This window comes from Portunus trituberculatus, chromosome 25 (assembly GCF_017591435.1).
Source record: "Portunus trituberculatus isolate SZX2019 chromosome 25, ASM1759143v1, whole genome shotgun sequence".
In the NCBI taxonomy this organism is placed as follows: Eukaryota; Metazoa; Arthropoda; class Malacostraca; order Decapoda; family Portunidae; genus Portunus; species Portunus trituberculatus.
In genome coordinates, this window is record NC_059279.1 from 8,478,653 (window position 1) to 8,498,548 (window position 19,896).

General features: G+C 40.4%; 1 protein-coding gene across 4 annotated transcripts in view; it reads left to right on the forward strand.

The window, feature by feature from the left end:
* Window positions 1-9,546: 9,546 nt before the first annotated feature.
* Window positions 9,547-19,896, forward strand: part of LOC123508978 (protein trachealess-like) — a 586,870-nt gene continuing 576,520 nt past the window's right edge. Inside the window, exon 1 of one of the 4 annotated variants that reach the window (XM_045263073.1) lies at window positions 9,547-10,107. In XM_045263073.1, coding sequence (XP_045119008.1) covers window positions 9,974-10,107 — 134 coding nt within the window. In that variant the 5' untranslated portion in view covers window positions 9,547-9,973. The remainder of the gene's footprint in view (window positions 10,108-19,896) is intronic. The other 3 variants (XM_045263069.1, XM_045263076.1, XM_045263078.1) reach the window with 3 other exon arrangements.

Consider the following 19,896-nt stretch of genomic DNA (forward strand, 5'->3'; position numbering starts at 1 on the left):
ATGAGAGTCTCATGAACGTTTTAGCATCAGTGTTTTTTTTCTTTTATTCCTCTCCCTCTCTCTCTTGGATTTAATGACGTCTAATGCCCCAAGAAATTAGGGTTATTGTGAAAAATAGGGAATTTTGCGGCGAAAGAACAAAACATCCAACTCGTATACAACTATGAATTCATTACACAATTTCCTCAAAATGTGAAAGTAATTGCAGACCTTGAAATTCGCATCAGAAGAGATTTTACCTGGCGGAAATATATTACAGGTAAAAACGAAGACTTGCAAGGGAGGGAACAAATCGTCACAAAGACTCATTACATCATCGTGACGTGTTATTATGATGATGCTGCGAGACGAAGGCAACACTGGAGGCTGTGGCGCTGCGGCTCACTGGCTCACTGTTCTTGGAGCGCTTTGTTCTCGGAGCAGGAGTATTGAAAAGGCTACACAGATGACCAGTCGTTTTCTCACGTGTGTTTTCCGTAATGGTAGTGTAGAACTGTAATCATGGAAACACTTGAAAATCTTAATAACTTCCAGAATAGTGTTAAACTTGTGAAACGCAGAAAATTTAAAGAATAGAAGTAAAGATGTTAACGTGGGCTTTTTGTTGTCGTTTTATTCTTTATTTTTTATTATTTTCTTCACTCATTTATTTCTCTTTATTTGTGGGGGCTTAGAAGTTCTGGTCAAAGGGAACAATGAAGAAAAAAAAAAAGGCACCTAATCTTACCTTACCTGATCTTAGCTTGCCTAACTTTACTTAATCACTGAATACAAAGTCACAGAAAAAAAAAAAATACTGACAGAGATAATACCAATGATAACAAGAAGGAAACATGGCAGACAGAGAAGTTGAGGAATACGGGACAAGATATTATTGTGTGCTTTTGGCGTTATGATAATGGTGACAGTAGTAACAAGCCTAATAATGACAGCACGCAATCCTTAATAAGTCCTACAAAAGCGAGTAAGCTAAAACGTTTCAAGATAAATCCACAAAAGGGAAAAAAGAAAAAATAGACGCAATGAGAAAATACTGAGAAATATAGAAATAACAATAATAGAATAAGAATTGTGTATGAAAGACGCTGAGGTAGGAGTGGAGAAGCGTCACCAAAATTAGGGACAGTAGAGAAAGACAAGCACGACGCGGCTCTCCCCGGCCCGATAATGTATGCTGAAGTTATGAGCAGACTCCTTCAGGAACATGGGTGGCGGGCTGGGCTGGCCGTCGCTCATTTGTCAGGCCGCATTACCCTGTCAGCCTTAGGAGGAGCAGGAGGAGGAGGAGGAGGGAAGGAGGAGGCGGAGGGGAAGAAGGAGGAGGAGGAGGAGGAGGAGGAGGAGAGGGACGTGTGTCGGGACAAAGGTGAGGAGGATAAGGATGTGAAGGATAAGAGAAAAATAAAGGAAAAAATGGAGAAGTAGGAAAAAAGGTTAAATGTGTAAAAAAAAAGAGGAAATGAAAATATCTAAGAAAAGAGAAATAGTATATGTGATAGAAAGATGGAAGAAGAGTGGTAAAAACGAAGAAGAGAAAGAGTGTAATTAGGATTAACAAGAGGAAAATAAAGAAAAGGAATACGAAGGATTGCACAAGTGAACAAACCGCAACGGACCATTTTGTCAATGATAGGATGATGAAAATACAAAAACAGGTTACCGCCAATGTAAAATCAGGTGAGGAGGAGGAAGAAGAAGAAGAAGAAGAAGAAGAAGAAGAAGAAGAAGAAGAAGAAGAAGAAGAAGAAGAAGAAAAACAACATAAATAGGAGAATTATATTAGATGACTAGACTAGACGTTTTTGTGTATGTGGCAGTAAAAACACCGGCCAAGGGCTACAAACACAATAAAGCTAGATGAACTGTACAATATATGACGAAAAAAGAAAATAAGATGAAAAATAACCTAACTAATAAATTAACTGGAATCAGATGAACGCCTCATTGATATGTAGTGTACGTGATGGTAATGCTGTTAATAATAGTAATGATGGTAATGGTAATGCTAACACGAGAACAATACCTTTATGATGAAGTTCGTGTGTGTGTGTGTGTGTGTGTGTGTGTGTGTGTGTGTGTGTGTGTGTGTGTGTGTGTGTGTGTGTGTGTGTGTGTGTGTGTGTGTCTCCCGCTGAGCGCACACACGCCACGCAATTCCCCCGACACGCACCATCACCGCCACCATGGTAATCTTTATAATGGCGGCAAAAAGTCACGTGATGCTAATTGCACGCCACAGTGTACATCCTGAACGTGGCGGTTAAAGAATATATAGAATTAGAATGACGGAATTTACAGCGATTCAAATACGACAAAAAATCGACCAAGGAATCTTTACGTAAAGTATAATATAACATGAAAACGAATAAAATCTTAATGGAAACATATCTTTAGAATAATATACATCATTATCATTGCGTAAAAGTAATTCTGTTCTATAAAATTTGCCCGCATATTACCTTCGTGTTATAAATCATTTAAGTACACATCACTTTTGATGCTGCTTTAATGGAAGAATCGCATAATAACTTCACATCGTCTTCCTCAGTGCTGAATTACCAACTTAGCAGCGAGGTGATGAGGATTATCGTCCAACTACACCGCTGTCTTGCTTGGTGACGTGAGGAGGAAGGGAGAACTCTATCGCCTCATGGGGAAAAAAAAAATCTCATTGCTGTTTTGGTTTCCGTATCACTCCTGTTTGTTTCCTCATGGCTGAGAGCCGTCTATGTTAGAATCTCACTCGAGATAATTATGCGTCAAGTGGTTGTCTCTGTATCACTGTATGAACGGATGAATAAATGAATAAATGGATAGATGCATTCATTCATGTAGTGATCCCGCGACCCTTGAGCCCCCAAACCAGACCTTTCTGGCGGTGGCGGCAGCGGCAGCGTTTAACAGGCAACTGTCTCCTCATTCTTTGTTGGCCTTTTTCACCATTTCTGCAGGAGTTGAGGTTTGAGTGACGGAGACACACGGTTATGGGAGGCAATTGTTGGTTGTATGACCCGTGACATCTGCATGACTGTCTGGAGGAAATCGCACTTACTTCCTTCCTCTCTTTGACTTTTCTTTTCTTGGTTGGGCTTTGACGTTTGTCGCTTTGTATCTATTGCTCCAGTTTAATGTGTCTTTACTTCTCGTGCACGAGTCCTATCGATGTGGTATTTCACATATATATATATATATACCAATTGTTCATAGTATTTTTTTTGTATCGGTTTTCTTGTTTTCAGAGTGTCTATTTGTTAGCATTGTTGGTGGTGCTGGTACTCCGTCACCTCTTCATGATTGGTATTGATGTGATCACTTCCGCGCTTCGCCGCTCATTCCGAAGCATTCTTCACTTAAGTACCTCAAATGGCGTCTTTGCGTCATCGCCCTTCTTGTAAAACTCGTCACAATTCATAACACACACACACACACACACACACACACACACACACACACACACACACACACACACACACACACACACACACACACACACACACCCTAATTTTCACTTTTCACAACTTTTTCCAAAGCTTTCCCCGTTGTCTTCCACGTGATACTCCTATTTTTCAGTACGCTGTCTGTGAACATCAGTCGTGAACTGCTTCGGTTGAATGCGAAAGGAATGGAGTCACGTTACCCGGATCTGATAATTTCTCCTACTTACCCTCCGATTATCCCGCGTAATGTATAACTTGAGGTGTGTTTGAGCAGCATGTACCCAAGACGCCGCGCTCCCTGTGTCACGTTCAGGTCCAGATAAACAGGAACCACACGTCACGTCACTCGCCGTTGCTGCGTTATCTCGAGGGTTATCGCTCTTTGCTTTTTGGGAACTTGGATGAGATATGTGTAAAGTTAACTTCTTATCCGCATGGCTTCATTTCTGTCTGTGTGGATCATATTCTTATTAATTCTTAAAGGCTTTTAGATTTCGTAACTGCATTTTTCAAAAGTCATATTGATACGATTTTTTTACCATGTTTTTTTTTTTTTTTTTTTATACTCTTTTCGTACTTATAAAGGCTTTATACTCCATAAGGATCGTTATCAAAGGCTACAGAGATGACACAACATTTTGTAAAAATTTTCTTCGCCATAGCTAGTGCAGAATCATGGATGAATTATTATTTGAATTTTGAATCTTGAAAACTCCCTTGAAAATCCCAGGAACCTATAAGATTCTTGAAAACTTCTTGGAATATCCCTGGAACCTTGATTAGAACTTCTTAAAATCGAGACTTTTGGAAACACGGCTTTCTGTTGTAATAAACTTAAACAGGGTGGGCGTGCTCGGGGCTTTTCCCTGCAGTGTAATCTGTGCCATTAGAGGAACCTTAGCTTAGGTTTTTGAGTGTCTGGGCGTGGGGTGTTTAAAGTTAAGTGTTCAGGAGTCCATGTTGGTATCTCTTTTACGAGGGAAGCTATTTATTTAAATATACCTTTCTATTTTGTTATTATTATTATTGTTATTATTATTATTATTATTATTATTATATTATTATTATTATTAATATTATTTATTATTATTATTATTATTATTATTGTTATCATCATTATTTTATTATTATTATTATTATTATTATTATTATTATTATTATTATTATTATCATTATTATTATTATTATTATTGTCATCATTATTTTTTTATTGTTAGTTTCATTTTTAATATTATTGTTAATATTGTTGTTATTATTTTTTTATTGTTATTGTTATTTTTATTATTATTATTATTATTATTATTATTGTTATTATTATTATTATTGTTATTATTATTATCATCATCATCATCATCATCATCATCATCATCATCATCATTATTATTATTATTAATTATTACTGTTTCTGACACTTCATCAAAGAAAGGTTTTATGCTGTAAGCTCGTGCGCCCGCGCGGGGACACACACACACACACACACACACACACACACACACACACACACACACACACACACACACACACACACACACACACACACACACACACACACACACACACCCGGTAGCTCAGTGGTTAGAACGCTGGCTTCACAAGCCAGAGGACCGGGGTTCGATTCCCCGGCCGGATCAAGATATTTGGGTGTGTCTCCTTTGACGTGTAGGTGCTGTTCACCTAGCAGTGAGTAGGTACGGGATGTAAATCGAGGAGTTGTGACCTTGTTGTCCCGGTGTGTGGTGTGTGTCTGGTCTCAGGCCTATCCGAAGATCGGAAATAATAAGCTCTGGGCTCGTTCCGTAGGGTAACGTCTGGCTGTCTCGTCAGAGACTGCAGCAGATCAAACGGTGAAACACACACACACACACACACACACACACACACACACACACACACACACACACACACACACACACACACACACACACACACACACACATGGGGAGAGGGAGGACTGTAGGTGCGGCAGCTGTACAGGAAAAGCTTCACGGCCGCAGTATGGAAACTTCCTGCAAATTGTGATAAGAAACTTTATGATCATTTATGTATAATATGACTTTTACCTCCTGCCTATCTATGTAATGGTAATAGTGGTATATTGTACAGATTATTAGATTTATCTTTAGATAAGTGGCCATTGTTGGTTATAATTACCCTTGGGCTTTGTAGTTCTTTGTGTTTTGATGTAGAATTGTATCACATCAAATCAGTACTGCTTGATTCGGTGAATTATGTGCGATTCTGTGTTCAATAAAGGTAATCTATCTAATCAGTTGTTATGCTTAAAACAGAAGAATAGTTTTAGTAGGAGAAATAAAACTGAAGAAGCCTTGTATCTACCTCCCTGCCTGGACGAACTGCTGAGAAGACCTGATAGTCAGGCATAAGATATACAGGAAAAGTTTCAAGGCGCCTTAGAAAAGTTCAAACTACGAACTTTGTGACTTGTCCCTGGCTGCCTTGAAAAGTCGCTGGGAAAATATGTACTCTATATTCATGCTTATAACGTAGTAGAGTATAGTTTCAAGGCGACTTAAAGCAGAGACTGACTGGAGAAGTCCTGTGACTACCTCCCTGCCTCGCTGCCTTGACAAGTCGCCGGGAGGATATCCGGGCAATAACTTTAGAATGCCATCACGAACCCTCTTGAAATATGGCCCTTGGGTTGACGCTCACGTGACCCCGACTGCTTGTTTATGAATAAATATACAAGACGGGTGTGGATGTAGCAGGGAAGTACTTTGCTGCACGTGTTGGCTCCTTGCATTAGAGTGTAAGTGATTCAACTATGATGAGTGTAATGACGATAATTTTTGGTGTGTTGATGTGATTATCTCAGGAGGAATATAATTTATCTAAGTGTACGGATTGCTTAAGTATTGTTGTTTTTTGTGAGCTTTTTATCAGTTCAGAAGTTGTTTATATTTTCTTATTTTCTATTTTTTGGCTTTTTTTTTCTTTCGCCTTTTTTCACTTTTCGATATAATCATTTTTATTTTCCTGTCTCCGTCCTCCATATCAGACTGCATTGTATTTATCTGTATTGTAGTCACTTTTCAGTCTTAAACTTACAATCAAGTCTACTTATTAGCGATTAGTCTCTTCAATGGAGCTTTTATTTCTATTTTGCTACCCTTGCCTAGAACCCATCTATAGTAAAAACACTATATTTCACCCTTTACGATGACAGGTACACGAGTCATCTTACTCCCTCATTACATAACAAATGTCCTCACTCGGACCCCTTGTGATCTTTCTTGTATACTCTGACAGCCTGACTCCTATACACCGAAACATATTCATCACGCAGTCCCTCTCTTCTCTTTTTATCCTCCAGCATCTCGCCTTTGTCCACCTCACTCTGTCTCTTTCCTCGTTCCCATCCCACAAACTTTGTAGCGCCGCGCCGGAAGGTCTCGTGACGTTGACACATGATACTGACGGCTCCCTACTTGATGGAGCAGCCTTCCTACCCTTATCTTTAGCTAGAGCGACATGTCAGCTCAATGGATTTTAATAGGTTAATATCATAGGCCAGAAATATTGACGTGTAAATCAAGCAACACATTCTTTCTGACCCACCTCTGTCCGGCCACCAAATCTCCACTCCCTCCTTGTTTCTATATTTTATATAACCCTCATTATCACCTACATGTAAACGCCCATTCTCTCTCTCTCTCTCTCTCTCTCTCTCTCTCTCTCTCTCTCTCTGTGTGTCTGTCTGTCTGTGTGTGTGTGTGTGTGTGTGTGTGTGTGTGTGTGTGTGTGTGTGTGTGTGTGTGTGTGTGTAATTCACCTCGGTCGTCTGCTGGTCACCCAGCCAGTCTTCCCCATTACGGAGCGAGCTCAGAGCTCATAGACCGATCTTCGGGTAGGACTGAGACCACATCAACACACAACACACACCGGGAAAGCGAGGCCACAACCCCTCGAGTTACATCCCGTACCTATTTACTGCTAGGTGAACAGGGGCCACACATTAAGAGGCTTGCCCATTTGCCTCGCCGCTTACCGGGACTCGAACCCGCCCCTCTCGAATGTGAGTCGAGCGTGCTAACCACTACACTACGCGGTGTGTGTGTGTGTGTGTGTGTGTGTGTGTGTGTGTGTGTGTGTGTGTGTGTCCGTCGGCATCCTCACAGGGGCGGGTTGTGTCAGGGGCAAGGGTTAAGGACAGAAGGGTAATGAGAGATACAGCAAGTGTATTGATGATCGTGTGTGATGATGTGTAGATGCCGGAGAGATCAAGTCATTTGCCAGGTATGGGAGGTGGAAGTAGTGAGCTGTAAGGGTCTACTCTGAGTTTAAATAAGTTGAAGGCCTGAAAAAAAATAATAGATTGATTACGTGTTTTCTGCTTTTAGTCATCTTTGGTTTGAGTTTCAAGGTTTTGGATCTGCAAGAACCTTTTGTGTTCCTATTTCCGTAGATTAATTTATGTAAGATTAAGAATGAGTAATGGATGAACCGACTTGTCCTGCAGTTTTTTCTCATAACCAATTATTCAGGTATTAGTGGTATTGTCGGCTACTGTAAAAACGAAGAAGCGTAGTGGCATTCACCATTTTTCACCGTCAGGGAAGGCAGAAGGGCAAGTGTTCCTAGCATCTGCAACATTCGTGTGGCTTGAAGGGGTTGTGTTGAGTATCTGATATTAATGAGACTGTCCCTGCTCGGCTCGCGTGAAGGTAATCTGATCCATCATGTTACACGGCACACGGTAATTACCACCACGTATGGCATTATATAGACCCGCAATGTAGACCCTCTTCCAGTTTTGTAATTATCTTTATTAAAACTGACCGCACTGACTCTAAGCGGCCTTTTTTTTTAATGAGGGAGGTGTTTTTTTGTGGTGGTGGTAGTGTTGGTGGTGGTGGTGGTGTGTGTGTGTGTGTGTGTGTGTGTGTGTGTGTGTGTGTGTGTGTGCTTGTGTTTGTGTTTATGTGTGTGTTTACTGTTTATGATGTGTGTGTGTGTGTGTGTGTGTGTGTGTGTGTGTGTGTGTGTGTGTGTGTGGTGTAGTGTGGTGTGGTGTGTGATGTGTGTGTAATTCATCTTTTTCACCTCGGTCGCCTGCTGGTCACCCAGCCAGTCTTCCCCATTACGGAGCGAGCTCAGAGCTCATAGACCGATCTTCGGGTAGGACTGATACCACGACACACACAACACACACCGGGAAAGCGAGGCCACAACCCCTCGAGTTACATCCCGTATCTATTTACTGCTAGGTGAACAGGGGTCACACATTAAGAGGCTTGCCCATTTGCCTCGCCGCTTACCGGGACTCGAACCCGCCCCTCTCGAATGTGAGTCGAGCGTGCTAACCAATACACTACGCGGTGTGTGTGTGTGTGTGTGTGTGTGTGTGTGTGTGTGTGTGTGTGTGTGTGTGTGTGTGTGTTCCGGTTTCCTTGAAAACTGAATCTATTTATGTTGTAGTTTGGACGTATTCAATTTTTTTTTTTTCCTTTGGCGGACTTAAATGCTGCGCCCCAGATATTTACCTCGACATTATGTGTAAGCTGTGGGGATGTTATGTATCAATATCAATATTCTTTGTATTGTTTCACAGCGGGTTCATAATTTTGAAGCCAATGATAGTAATTTTTGTGCGTCTTTTCATTTATTGTACAATGAACACTAAGCTCAGGCATGTTTGATGTAAACACTGTGTAGTACCTTAAGGATAAGCAGTGAGTGCGTGGCAGTGTCCTTGTTCGACGCGGTGTGTGTTTATCACGGGTATACTGGTGTGCTGGTGTTGTCTTACCTGTACAACTTGTCTATTGTGGTGAATTGTGAGTATTCAGTTTTTGACTCACATGATTAATGCGGGGCAGCTGGAAGCCAGCCTTGGACCATCAGTTTGCCATGCCCCGGAGTTGTTCCTCACATGGGCTCATGGATCGGCGTGACTATAGGTGAAGGAACCAGAGGGATGCGCCCCCCCAGCACCACGCTGCTAGTGCACATGCAAAATGGAGCGGTCTTATTACCCTTAATTGTGTTTGATCACAGGAGCGGAGCCGCACGCGGCCCACACCTAGGGATCTCCGCCCCCTTTTGAATTGACAAGGGGGCTGAGGCCACCAGTGGTTACCGGCACGGTGAGGCGACCCTTCATTGGCGCAGATAGCGGGGAGGGAGGAGCCTTGTCTGAGAGAGTCAATGAGGCGTCGAGGGGGTGGGCGGAGCGCAGCGATGGCCCGCCCTGCTCATGGCTGCTGCAGCCCGAGGCCCGCACGCTCCCCAGTGCACACACGAACCCGGTGCAAACGTCATGTGACACGGGTAGTCGGCTTGCCGCGCGGCTTCACGTGATTCTCCAGCCACGGGATAACTGCTCGCCACCGTGCCCAGTGTGTGTCAGTGCCCGCCGAGGGTCAGTGTGTGTGTGTGGTACTGGCCCGTGGATGCCAGACGCGGCGGCCAAGGAGTAGTGGCGCCCGTGACGTTAGGGAAGTGCTCCTCACACCGGCAAGTTGGCGGCCAACCCGCGAGGCGCCCCGGGTGGCGGGGTGCAGGGGTGGGGGACCATGGACCCCTTCTGGCCGCTGAGCATGATGCAGGGGGGAGAGGCGGCCCCGGGGTATCCCACACACCACCTGCCCCACCACCCCACCATGCCCGTGGACCTACACGTCACGCAGCCACATTACCAATACTACAGGTGGGCCCTCCTCACTCATTGGTGACACTCACACTGGTGGCCACTCCATCACACTCGCCACAACTGCAGTCACCAGGACTGTGGTTGTCGGGCTAAAGCATTGGTGCACCCCAGGCACGCCTCTCAGGCCATTGCTCTCAAACCGTGCTGGCTCAACACGCTGTGGCGTAGTATTACTTGTGATGATGATGTCAATAGCATTACCTGTAATAATGGTCATAAAGATAATGATAATGGTAATGATTGTAATTATAATATTGACAATTATCATTGTTGATTATAGAAATGATAAGTTTTGATAATCGTGGTAGTAATCAGATATTTTAATAATAGTAATAATGATAATAGTAATAATAATAATAGCAATAATAACATTAATAATAATAATGATAATAATATCAATAATAATAATAATAATTTGTAATTATAATAATAATATTAATAATGATAGTGATAATAATAATAATAATAATAATAATAATAATAAAATAGTAATAATGATAATAATAATAATAATAATAATAATAATAATAATAATTGATAGTGATACTAAATGAAATGATAATCGTTTGAATGATAGTGGTAATGATGATGATGATGATGATGATGATAATGAAAATTATAAGGATTATGGTGTTATATATAATAATGACTGAAAATAATAATAGTAAAAATTCTGATAATGATATTTATGATTATCATTGTTATTTTTATAATTGCAATGATAGTAATGATGATAATAATGATAATAATAATAATGATAATAATGATAATAGCAATTATAATATTAATAATAATAATAATAATAATAATAATGGTGATAATAATGATATTTTATTAGTTTTTATCAGTTATCGTTATTATTATTATTATTTATTATTATTATTATTATTATTATTTTTATTATTATTATTATTATTATTATTATTATTATTATTATTATTATTATTATTATTACTACTATTATTGATACCACCGCCACCACCTCCACTATTATAATTACAGCTGAAGTTGTAAGAAACAGCAGTACATTAAGAGGTCACGGTATATTTCACTGACTGTCACCTCAAAGCATCGCGTTTGGGAGTCATTTCGTGCATACGTTTTGCATAACCATAGTAAGAGTGGTGGTGCAACAGTGCAGCAACACTCGTCTTCCTGGTGGTGGTGGTGGTGGTGGTCGCCTCACGCCGCTAATTCACCATAATCAGCCTGGAGGGCGTGATACATTCCTAGCAATCCTGTGCTTCCTTGGGAGCTTCGGGTGTCTTTCCGCCAACCCTCGCGGTAATTATTACCAGGTGGCGGCTGGGAAAAAAGAGCACAGCGAAGAAGAAAATAACATATTATGAAGATGGTCTACACTTTCCAAGTTAGACATTTTGGTTAGTGTAAAAGAAAACAAAACAGGAAGAAAAAATGCACGCAACATGTGTGTGTGTGTGTGTGTGTGTGTGTGTGTGTGTGTGTGTGTGTGTGTGTGTGGTGCGCCACATAGGGCGGAACACTTTTACCGCTGTACCTGACCTGTGTACTGACCTGCCTCGCCGCCTGTGTTGAGGTTTTACTCTCATTACAAACTGGATCGACTAATTCTGGTTGATTTCCGCCCCCCGCGGCGTCCACCGCTTCCGCCGCGGGCTGTGTCTGGCGGGACTAGGGCGAGGCGGCTTGACTGGACCGGCTCAGAACGATGTACTCAGCGGGCATGTGTCTTCACTCGCTGCTAGAAATGATGCCCCTCCTCCTCCTCCTCCTCCTCCTCCTCCTCCTCCTCCTCCTCCTCCTCCTCCTCCTCCTCCTCCTCATCATCATCATCATCATCATCATCATCATCATCATCATCATCATCATCATCATCATCATCATCTTCTTCTTCTTCTTCTTCTTCTTCTTCTTCTTCTTCTTCTTCTTCTTCTTCTTCTTCTTCTTCTTCTTCTTCTTCTTCTTCTTCTTCTTCTTCTTCTTCTTCTTCTTCTTCTTCTTCTTCTTCTTCTTCTTCTTCTTCTTCTTCTTCTTCTTCTTCTTCTTCTTCTTCTTCTTCTTCTTCTTCTTCTTCTTCTTCTTCTTCTTCTTCTTCTTCTTCTTCTTCTTCTTCTTCTTCTTCTTCTTCTTCTTCTTCTTCTTCTTCTTCTTCTTCTTCTTCTTCTTCTTCTTCTTCTTCTTCTTGACTTCCTTACGCGCGGCCTACCTTCCTTGAACGCCTCTCTTCCCGCTCTCCTGCCTGGAATAATGATGGTAATAATAGCAGCGAAGCAGTTTCTTCAGACACGATCATTGTTAAGTACACTTCTTTGACTAGGGTGATGCTGCTGCTGCTGCTGCTGCTGATGATGATGATGGTAGTGATGCTCTTGATGTTGTCGCCGTCGTCGTCGTCGGCGTTGATGTTGTTGTTGTTGTTGTTGGTGGTGGTGGTGGTAGTGGTGGTGGTTGTGGTGGTTGTGGTGTTGGGGCTACAGCTGATCTTTTTCTTCATTATCGTCATCTTTCTATCTTCTTTTTTTTTATAATAATTATTATTATTATTATTGTTATCATTATTGTTATTATTATTATTATTATTATTATTATTATTATTATTATCATTATTATCATTATTAATATTGTTATCATCATTATTATCATCATTTATTATTATTATTATTATTATTATTATTATTATTATAAAGCTTTTATTATTATTATTATTATTATTATTATTATTATTATTATTATTGTTATTATTATTATTATTACAATAATAATAATAATAATAATAATAATAATGATAATAATAAGTATTATTATTATTACTTTAATCATTATCATTATTGCTACCACAACTACCACCACCAGCACCACCATACCAAAATTAGCATTATCATGTCTGGGCTGAGTCATTCCCCATTCTGTACTGGGAGCGTCACTGGCCTGCCGGCGTGACGAGTTGCTGCGGAACAGTGCCTGTAATGAGGCGCCGGGTGTAGCAGTGTTGGCATTGTGTTAGTGGCAGGTGTGGCACGTGCACGGGGTGCCAGGCAGGAGGTGCCGAGCTAGTGCTGTTTCATGTGCAATGGTGATATTGTTGCTATTACTATTTGTAGAAGATGTTTGTGTTAGTAATTCCCGTTTTTTTTTATACCATGTGGGCTTTCCACGGGAATTTCTGGGCTAAAGGGGATACTTTTTAGGGTACCTCCTATCTCAAAGCCCACCCGCTATAAAACCGTTGCCCCGAGTGAGGAAGCCCAACCTACACTCGGACCGTGGACAGATTCCAACCCGTGCGTTTGGAGACCCCTCGGACCCCAAAGCACGCATGGTTCCACTGTACCACGGCGGCCTTTTTAGTGAAGGTGCTGTTAATGATTAGGCGTAATATTGATGATGATAATGGTAATAGTAATGATAATTATAATAGTAATAATAATAATGATAATAATAATAATAGTAAGTTTGATAGCGATGATGATAATGATTATGATAATAATAATAATAATAATAATAATAATAATAATAATAATAATAATGGTAACAATAGTAATGATGATTATGGAAATAGTGATAATGAAATAATGATAATAATAATGATAGTAATAATAATAATAATAATAATAATAATAATAATAATAATAATAATGATAATATGGTAATAGTAATAATAATAATCATTAATTTTATTATTGATATTATTATAATTGTTATTATTATTATTATTATTATTATTATTATTATTATTATTTTATTATCATAATTATTTTTATCATTATTGATATTATTAGTATTGATAGTATTATTCTTATTATTAATATTATTATTATTATTATTATTATTATTATTATTATTATTATTATTATTATCATCATCATCATTATTTCATTATCACTATTACCATAATCATCATTACTATTGTTACCATTATTATTATTATTATTATTATTATTATTATTATTATTATTATTATTATTATTATTATTATTAATATACTCATGATGAAAACAATGAGGATTGATGATCATTTTTTTATTGATGAAAACGGTAGTAATGATAATAATAGTAATAATAATAATAATAATAATAATAATAATAATAATGATAACAGTAATATAAATTATTATTACCATAATGAATAAAGAATAATAGGTGTCTATCGTTTTTATTTTCATTGTCGTTATTATTATTATTATTATTATTATTATTATTATTATTATTATTATTATTATTACTACTACTACTACTACTACTACTACTACTACTACTACTACTACTACTACTACTACTACTACTACTACTACTACTACTACTACTACTACTCTTATTACCATTATTATTATTGTTATAATCATCATTTTTTATTTTCTATTTTCACCATTATTAGACCCTACAGTTAGAGTAAAATGAACAAGCAAACAATGGTGAACTTTTCCATATCACCATTTCAATCATTTGTACACATATGAACTGGTGAGCATCACACGCAAAACTGAAAAATGACACAAGCCGCCTAAGTAATCCGGCCATGAGTGAGGTTTTAAGAAGCAACGGTGACGTCAGCGAGAGGTGTGTGGACTGTAAATGTAAGAATATAATAAAATAAGGGAACAAAAAGAATATGGGAAACATGAAGAAGTACTGGTTGTGTCTAGGAAGGGAGAAAGATGTGACTTGGTAGCAAAATTATCAAGTTTTTATATCTATATTTCCTGACAAACATACCTAATTGACCTTCATGGCAAACATTTTTATTTCTGTATTTTGTCCATTTCCGTATGTAATAAGGTATTCTGCCAGGGCAACAAGAACCGTATGTAAAAAAGAGCGCAGTGGTGTTGATCCCTTAACCCCTTCAGTACTGGGACGCATTTTTACATTGATTTTTTGGATATGATTACACAATTTTATTTATATTATGAAAGGTCTATGAAGGTCAGAAGATTAATGGCCAGAGTCTTCACTATTTAAATCCCTAAATAAATTTCTGAAGCTGTTTAAAATCACCAAATAGTAAGCAGAATGAATATAGAAAAGCGTCATGGTACTGAAGGGGTTAATAGCGTAGTCAGAAGGGTTATCGAAATTAGAGGATAGTGTCTTGAAATCTTCCTTTTGAATCAGCGCAAGTCGATGGCAGAAGGAAGCGCAGAAACAGCCAGGGAGTCGCAGATAGAAACAAAAGGAATGTGAAATTAAGAATACTGGTTAACTCGTCCATGTGTTTTTATTGTATCATTTATACATGCACTTAAGCTTTATCCTGTCCAAAACATTTTCTTCTTATATCCTCACCCACACACACACACACACACACACACACACACACACACACACACACACACACACACACACACACACACACACACACACACACACACACACACACACACACACACACACACACACACACACACACACACACACACGAAAGACTAAAATACTGGTTGACTCTTGCATGCCTTCCTCACACACACACACACACACACACACACACACACACACACACACACACACACACACACACACACACACACACACACACACACACACACACACACACACACACACACACACACACACACACACACACACACACTTCTCCTTTCTCTCTGTGCCGCACGCCGCGTCCCCATGGCATCTTGAAACGCCAAAAGTTTCCCTCAGTTTGCAGTTTATGTTGACTCATCCTGGAAAACTTTAGCGTCCGAGTCTTGGCTGGGACACACCACACTTCCCTAATTTACTCCCCTGGCCACCGTCGCGGACATTAAATCACTGGAGTTGGGAAGGTACGCTGGGTCGTGTGTCAGGCGAGCTGGTGGACTGGTGGAGTGGCTGGTAAGGCGGCGGCGGTGGTGGTGGTGGTGGTGGTGGTTGGTTGGTTGGTTGGTTCTGGTGGTGGTCGTTGAGGAGAGGTGTTCCGGTTCGCTATCTGGCATCACAATACTAAGTTCCAACGTAGATTTTAATGTTTAATCAATTTCTCTTCCGCGAATTGGGGGTTGATATGAACGGTGAGCACGACACGGCAATGCTCAGTGTCCGGGTGCGCTTGTGGGTCTTTTTTTTTTTTTTTTTTTTATCCCATTCTCCGCTTCTGTTTCCATTGTTGGAACGAAACGAATGGCTGGTTTTCACATCTCTTCATACACAAAGACCATAAGAATTATAAAGCGAGCGTCTTCCTAAGCATTATCTCCCCCTAACAAGCAAATGTTACGGAAGGAGGCTAAAATAAAAGAATAACTAGTCTTTTTACGGAGAGGGGTTTAATCCGAGGTGACTATTATTAGAGACCTGCGTCAGGGATGAGTGGCCCGAGGTGGAAGGGAACGAACGAACCCCTTTCCTGGAAGTGGGTCTGGCAAACTGCTGCTTCAGGGACGAGGGGGACTCATAAAGCATTGGCAGGAAGAGTCTTACCTGTGATTTGTTAATGTGCGCCGCTTGGTGATGGAAAGAATCACTGCTACCCGGATAAATAGTAAAAGAGATGGACACACACAGATAGATAGATAGATAGATAGATAGATGGATGGATAGCTTATTGACCACAATTTGTCACTTCATACAATAATGTAATGAAATAAAGTATTATACTGACACATAATATGCATTAATTTCAGTGCGAAAAAAAACAAGTATGAAAGAATACCGCACTAAGACATAACAAATGAGTAAATAGGTCTATTAACACCACCACCCCCCAAAAAAGAAATCAACTTCATATTAATACCCAACCCAAAAGCCAAAATACATGCCACAAAGAATAGATGGCTATTAAACCCGAGGAATATATGAACAAATAAAAGCAAAGGTGAAATGGGAATCTACAAATAAACACACACACACACACACACACACACACACACACACACACACACACACACACACACACACACACACACACACACACACACACACACACACACATACGCGGATGCGCTCAGACCACAGGCGTGAGGAGAACTTATTACAGTATTGACGTAGCTCGTAAGTCTACCTACCCATCTATCTCGTGTAAGAGCGTATAATTTCTATTTTTTTTTTTCTTGATCGAGAGTAGCAAGTGGAGATGCTTTCAGTGTTCTGCCGTCGCCTCAAGGTTCAGATTTATCGCTGTTCACTTATAGCCGGGTCTCCAGAGAGCTCTTGACTTTTGTAGCTTGCATGGTTCATGGCGATCGACGACCACCACGGACTCTGACAACCTCAAACATAACGGCGTGGGTGGAGGATCAATGGTGCGGGTTACCAAGTGGCCGCGTCTTGTGCTGGAGAGATGGTGTGATAACCGTACCCACTGGCGCAGCGTTTGCTAAGTTATGGTTGAGGCAAACTTTGTGTGATTTTAGTTCACGTACGAAATGGAGTGTAATGACAGGTGCCGCGTGGGAAACCTGAGACGACCAACACGATCGATGTTTGCTTCACTAGGAAAATACGCAGAAGAGAAGGAAAGAACCAAAGGACCTGAACATATTTTGCTCTTGTTTCAGAGTAGGTATGTGAGTTGGAGTAAAGGCAGGAATCGAAAGAAAATATGGACTCAAAAGTGTATTAAACTCAATCGGGAAAAAACCCATTTATTTCTTCTCATTTATATTTTTTCTAATGGAAAGGCTTAGGCATAATTCTTAAGCTTTCTGATAAACATGTACTTAATGTAATGTGTGTGTGTGTGTGTGTGTGTGTGTGTGTGTGTGTGTGTGTGTGTGTGTGTGTGTGTGTGTGTGACGACGAGAGTATAAATTTGAAGATTGTGTTATAGCTTAATTTCCACTGACAAAAACGTGAATTTAGTGACATGTTTGGGTGGTGGGCATCTGAGAAACACATAGTTATCTTAATAGCGCCATAAGGGTAATAAGGATAATGAACGGACCTGAACACAGACTAATAAAATGTGTCAAATCAATTACCCACGAGAGTTTTGAACACACAAAACCTGATCAACACAATATAATGACTGCAGCAAAAAAGAAAAAACAAACAAAAACGGAACAGATTTACCAAAGGACACGAAGACTGTAATCACGAAACCTGCTTCTGAATCCCGACACTAACACACACTGCACCTTTACGTATACATGCCATAATTTTCCTACATCAGGTATGCCGGGGGAGTATTAGAGCCACTGAAGAGGGCTACGGGGGAGTAACGGCGTTGGGGTTAGTAACGGAGAGCGCTGATGACAATTGCAGGCATGAAGGGAAATTGCTATCACATTCACCAGATACCACGTTGCTCGGTCGGTGGCTGCATACAAGTTCCGAGGCAAAGCAGTGGTGTCACACTCTTCAATCGGGCGTTAAGTGGCGATGCGCTGCTTTTTTTTTTTTTTTTTTTTTTTTCCAGATTTTTCCGTTTTTTCTATTATTTTTGTGATTTTCCTTAAATTTTTTTCTTTGCGTGATTTGATTTGCATGATTTGGAGGTAATTCTAGTGATTTTAACGTGTTCTGTGTGTGTGTGTGTGTGTGTGTGTGTGTGTGTGTGTGTGTGTGTGTGTGTTTGTGTGTTTGTGTGTGTAATTTTCATCACGGTCGTCTGCTGGTCACCCAGCCAGTCTTCCTCATTACGGAGCGAGCTCAGAGCTCACAGACCGATCTTCGGGTAGGACTGAGACCACACACCACACACCGGGAAAGCGAGGCCACAACCCCTCGAGTTACATCCCGTATCTATTTACTGCTAGGTGAACACTAAGAGGCTTGCCCATTTGCCTCACCCTTTCCGGGACTCGAAGCCGGACCTTCTCGATTGTGAGTCGAGCGTGCTAACCACTACACTACGCGGAGTGTGTGTGTGTGTGTGTGTGTGTGTGTGTGTGTGTGTGTGTGTGTGTGTGTGTGTGTGTGTGTGTGTGTGTGTAATTTTTTTTTTTTCACTGTTTGATCTGCTGCAGTCTCTGACGAGACAGCCAGACGTTACCCTACGGAACGAGCTCAGAGCTCATTGTTTCCGATCTTCGGATAGGCCTGAGACCAGGCACACACCACACACCGGGACAACAAGGTCACAACTCCTCGATTTACATCCCGTACCTACTCACTGCTAGGTGAACAGGGGCTACACGTCAAAGGAGACACACCCAAATATCTCCACCCGGCCGGGGAATCGAACCCCGGTCATCTGGCTTGTGAAGCCAGCGCTCTAACCACTGAGCTACCGGGCCGTTATACAGTGTGTGTGTGTGTGTGTGTGTGTGTGTGTGTGTGTGTGTGTGTGTGTGTGTGTGTGTGTGTGTGTGTGTGTGTGTGTGTGTGTGTGTGTGTATGCTTACAGTGTGGGATTTTTGTGTATAATGGGAAATTTTACTTTTCACTTTTCTTTCTTTGTATTCCTCTTTTTCTTTTTTTACTTTCTTTTCATTTTTCTTTCTTTATATTCTAGTCCGTCTTCCTCCTCCTCCTTGTAATACAGTGAAAAATAACATCAATATCTCCATCATCAATAACCTTCACTTGAGTCGTAGTTAAAACACACACACACACACACACACACACACACACACACACACACACACACACACACACACACACACACACACACACACACACACACATAACGTAATAATTATAACTTCTTAAGGTCCTTAACGTATAATCTCCTCTGCCGCAACACTTTCATCATCTTTTATTTGCTTAGTGAAAGGGCAACGTCACAGCTAAAGGCAAAACAATTTATACATTCAAGTAAAACCTTTGGTAATTTCACTATATCGCAACTTTCCGTTTCTCCCCTTCGAAGCTCTAATAATTATGTGAAATTTTACCATGATTTTTTATTTTCCTGGATTGTCTGTGAAA